The following is a 5029-nucleotide window of genomic DNA, read 5'->3' as shown; positions in this document are numbered from 1 at the left end:
ATTTTCAAAGGAATACATGACCGTATCCCATGGGTTAATGAAACCTCACACTTTTTATACTTCCAGCACAGAAAACCTGATGTCCAAACTTTCAGATATTTGAAAGATACTTTGAGATACTTGCACCCTTTTCTAATCTCTTTTTATGCTTTATTGCCCTCTGAATAGAGTGCAATAAAGCTATTTGGGTAGCTTTACTGAACAACCAGAATAGGGTTTTTTTATAAAATTTATACTTTGTAACTCAGAAGCCAGATATTACAGACCTAGAATATCTGATGGGTTTTGGCTTTAATGCATAATGTTAGTATTTTTTATCAGAATTTATCACTCAATTGTGTGTTTGAAGTAATACCTGACAAAATGTGCACAATAACCTACATTCTAATAGGCAATGTAAACAATTCTATCAACAGAATTAAAACAACTTCTAGCAATAGCAAAGATATTTTAACAATTATAGGTGTTTAAGTTCTGTGAAAATAAACATTAGGTTTAATTAAATTTAATTACTTTAATTTAATTATACTTAGAAAATAAGAGACAAGTCTTTCATAGGAAATTACGTCAAGGGCAAGTTGACAGCATGAACTGGTCTATATAAGGTCTGAGGTGATAAAGGGACTTGTGTTTTTTTATGGTAAAGTGGTCTTAACTCTTACAGACTTAAAGATTAAAATGCGCTATCAGTTAGAATGGAAAACAGTGCAGTGGCAAGGCAGAATCTTACTGCCATTTTTGGTAACATTCCTTGGTAACTAAAATCCTTTCTTTCAATAGTCAATCAGGTGGAGTTAAGTAATTTTATGTAGGGAGAGTAATCTCCATATGACCTCTTCAGCATTACATTCAGCATGTTCATTTCTAGTTAATAGGTGCTAATAGTTTGGACATCACTACTCCCATTTAGCAAAGTTGACAGAGATGGCAAATTCATATTTGATGCATAGCTTTCCCTAAATTAGTGTTCACCCAATGTGTTAAAGCATAACTGCCATTATTATTAATATTTGGCTATGTTGTCCTTTTTCTTTCAAAGCAGTAAAGCTAATCAGTTATAATTTCAAGAGTTAAGTCAAGAATGTGTTGGGGTTTTCCCATATTTGTGTTGACAGTATTAGGTTTTTGACCTCAATGGAAAAAGTTACATTGACGTAGGATGCAGTGACAAGAAAGTGTGTTTCTATGTCTCAAACATTCTCAAGGTTTTTAAAAGTCTTGGTGCCGGCAGAGGCCTTTTGATATTTTGGTATTTCACTTGCAGTATGTCGCAAATCCAGCAAATACTTATACAGCTATATTTTGGACATCCTTTAACACAGGGGTGTCAAACTGCCGGCCCGCGGGCTGCTTGCATCATACAGAGGCCACAAAAAAAGTTACCATACGTAGTGACACGTCACGTGATGTGCGGGTTTGACACCCGTGCTTTAACATAATCTTGTTTTGAAAGATCCTCTTTGCTCAAGGAAGAGCAATGGGTTTATTTTTTTGGAAAAGGAAGTTACATAACTGTTTGTACAAGCAAAGACATAACCAAACAATTCTAACTGCAAATTTAACAAAAGGACTCTTAAGGAGTTAGATTGACCACCAGCTCCCACTGGAGCAGATTTCATAGTTATATCTATTGCTACTCTATTATTTTAGCATATATATTTTGCACACTCTCTTGTTACTTTAAACTATGTCCAGATACATACCTAGATCTGACAGACCATAATCTAATGAAGGAGAATATTTGTAGCTCAGGGTTGGTGCTCTCTGAGCTTGCTTGCTTTGTTGCAAACATTTCATTACCCTAACTAGGTAACATCATCAATGCTAGTCTACCTAGTTAGAGTAATCAAATGTTTGCAAGAAAACAAGCAAGCTCAGAGAATGCCAAGGACCTCTCAGACCATAATCTCTAGCAAGATAAAATTAGGAGAAAGGGAAGTTAATCTTTAGAAGCCTGACTCATTCATAATACAGTCCATGTACTGTGACTACAGCAAAAAGCGATGAATTTGTGAAAGTGGCTGAAGCAACGCTATCATTCTCCACATCCCAGAGGGACCGACTAGCAATGTGCAAGCCTTGGTTGGCCAGCTGGCCCAGAAAGACATTACACACAAGTTTGTAGCGTGGTGGAGTTAGTTCTTTGACCCTGCTCCTGACGAGATCTGACAGGTTTTGGACCAACTGCCCACTATTTGCAGGATTGTATTTGACATCACTAAAGTAGCTGTCCAGAACTGACTCAAGAATCTGCTGTGTGCGTGAGGAATTAAATCTGTAACCTTTATCTGGCTGGATCTTGTAGGTGTTCTCATAGTGTGTCTCCTGAATGGGTTCAAAGAGTGGTAGCCCAGAAAAGCTTACTCGACCAGAATGCATCCAGGGCCCAATAGAAAGACGCCTTCCTCCAGCAGCAAATGAATTTCTCCTACTTGAAAATGGGGCATTGAGGATGCTCATAATGGAGCTTCTCCGGGATGGCGGGAAGGGGCCTTTCCCTTCAATACTCTGCAGAGGCAGTAATGGTCTGGGTGCCATATCTGAAGGCTGGGAGCTTTGGTGGAGAGGCAGTGATCCTCTCTTTGGATGGGTAGAATCAGTATCTTCTGAATCCATTACCTAATTGAAAGTTTCCTGGGATGTTGCCAGAGGCCAATCTACCATACCACAGCAGTAAAATCCTAGAAAAGAAAAGAGGCACATAGTTATAAATGATTTCTTTCTGAAACCTATTTTCCCAGAACTCATTCTTCTTTATATATGTACGCAAAAATATATATCCTTAATTGTATTAAATGTAGTAGACTTCTTTTGTGGAATTATTTTTCACTATATGTCCATTAATAAAATTGAAGGAATTACTGTTACATCTCCTATTATTAGACTTATTTACTTATTTATTATTAGCTACCCAACTCTAATGGACTGAATATTTTGAAAAGCACTCCAAATAAAGCAAACAAAACCTTGATTTATCTTCGTTATATAAAATTACATTACAAAATGAAATTATGTGATATACTCATTTGTTCATATATATTTTCTCCTATCTTGATAATCTTGGTGTTCTAATTCTCTATCATTATGAAAAATGTTTATGATTAAAAAATAAAACAAGCCTGGAATAAATAGGCTACTGCTAAAATCATAAAGCCGGTGAGAGAAGAATAACAGCCAAATATTTGATAAGCTTCCTTTAATTATTTAAATTGCAAAACACTTGATAAAAGCCAAATAAAAGAAATCAAGAATGCATCGTCACTCTTGTTGTAATAAACATCACTGCCATATAGAAATAGGTAAAGTCTTAATGTTACCAATATTCTTAAAAATTCAATTTTAAATTATTTTAAAGACTAATATTTATAATATTGGAATAAATTTTTTAAATATTCTGTTTTGTAAATAGTATGGGTTAAGTATTTAAATAAATTCTATTGATACTAGGAATTTGATTTATTTATTTTGCAATTAGGGAATACTATCTTAATCATAGTGGAACCATGATTCATATGGTATGCAAGCATAATCTTATTCTAGCTGTTTCCTGTGATTTAATTATTTATATTGTAATTTTGGCTACTACTGTAACCATCTTGAGTACCCTATGGATAGAAAGGCGGTGTATATGCTAAAATAATAAGTAACATACCTGGAAGCAATACAGACTAGAGGCTAGTAGGCTTCCTGGCAGGTGAGCTTTGCTGGATCTAAGACCTACAGCAGATTGCAAAGGCTTTTAATACTGTTATCTTGTTAAAGCTTGCTCAGGCTTGTTGCAGAAACCTGCTGGAGCCCTTACTACCCTGTCTTAATAAGTTTCTCCCTTGGCCATGGTAAATCATTGGCTCTTTGAAGTGACAGCTCAATGGGAAAGCCATCCAAAGGGCTGTAGTAGGGCTGGGCAACCTGCCATCCGAAATGTGTGATCCCCATGGAGACTGTATCATTTACATTATTTTTGCAGACTGGTGTGCGTGAAGAGGAACGTTAATGCCTCTCAGCATCTTGATGGCTTCTTAAATCCAGTAAAAGGATCTGGATCTGGACAAGTGACTCTTTAATGACTAATTCAAGCTAAAATTTCCCCTTTCAGCAGGCTTCCCTGGAGTCTCTTATTTTACTTCAACGTTTGTCTTTTGAATTTGAAGTAGTACTTTCATAGCTGCAGAAAGTTGATGAGCCAAACCAGATTTAATGCACACATGTCCTTATATAGGCAACTCCTTAACTGTTAGTTTACTTTGAAAAAAAATCAAAATATGGCCACAGGTTTGTGAAATGTATCCTCAGTTTAAATAGATTTTCCAGTTTTATAAACTAGAAGGGATGTATTTTGATACAGCAGCTTTAACTATTCAGCGAGTTTCATTGCCAAAAGCTTTAAAAAAGTGAATTCATCTAAAGAGGTACCTTGCAGCAATTTTGGGACTGCAGTCTCCAATTTTACCAACCAATTTGAAGTTGCAGAAGGCTTAAAGTATGGAAATGTTAGGTATGGAAGATCAGGACCACATATATGCACAGGAATCAACTAATGGTTCATACTATTTTGGTACTAGATAAGGTGAACAGAATTAAAAAGGAATTGAACGCAGTCCATTTGTGGCTACATAGAGATTCTAGGCTGATTCCTCTTTTGACTCTTCCTCCAGGTTCTGCCACTCCTCCTACACTACAGGAAGGATTAAAACTACATTCCAAGGCTTATGTATGATATGGTTGCTCCTGACAGTTGTTTTCAGTATCAGGACTTGCTTAGAAGTTTATTATGTACAGCTACAATTTACTGAAGATTGAGGAAAAACATTTTCTGGCAAAAATTTTAGAAACATTTTATAAATTTCTTATATTTTCTGATATGAACCTAGCATATGAAGTAAGCTGATTGGAATGCCACTACCTTACCTTATTGTTGCTTTCTGAGTTGTCCTAATTTGTTAAATAGTCTTCGTTATTGTTTGTTAACAGAGTTGACCCATTCCAAACTGCATGTCTTGCAGTTTTTAAATCCAGTTTCAAGTCAGAT

General features: G+C 35.8%; 1 protein-coding gene across 1 annotated transcript; it reads right to left on the bottom strand.

The window, feature by feature from the left end:
* Nucleotides 1-1464: 1464 nt before the first annotated feature.
* DYNLT4 (dynein light chain Tctex-type 4) lies at nt 1465-3699 on the bottom strand. Its single transcript, XM_039349630.1, has 2 exons — nt 3653-3699; nt 1465-2681 (listed from the first exon to the last, which is right to left on the bottom strand). Exon 2 carries the CDS (start codon nt 2614-2616, stop codon nt 1960-1962), a length of 657 nt encoding a protein of 218 aa, XP_039205564.1. The 5' UTR covers nt 2617-2681; nt 3653-3699; the 3' UTR covers nt 1465-1959.
* Nucleotides 3700-5029: the final 1330 nt, after the last annotated feature.

The sequence above is a fragment of the Crotalus tigris genome, unplaced genomic scaffold (genome assembly GCF_016545835.1).
Source record: "Crotalus tigris isolate CLP2741 ecotype Arizona unplaced genomic scaffold, ASM1654583v1 scf7180000018299.754606, whole genome shotgun sequence".
In the NCBI taxonomy this organism is placed as follows: domain Eukaryota; kingdom Metazoa; phylum Chordata; class Lepidosauria; order Squamata; family Viperidae; genus Crotalus; species Crotalus tigris.
Note: the sequence above shows the minus strand (reverse complement) of the source record. Positions and strands in the feature narration are given on the sequence as shown.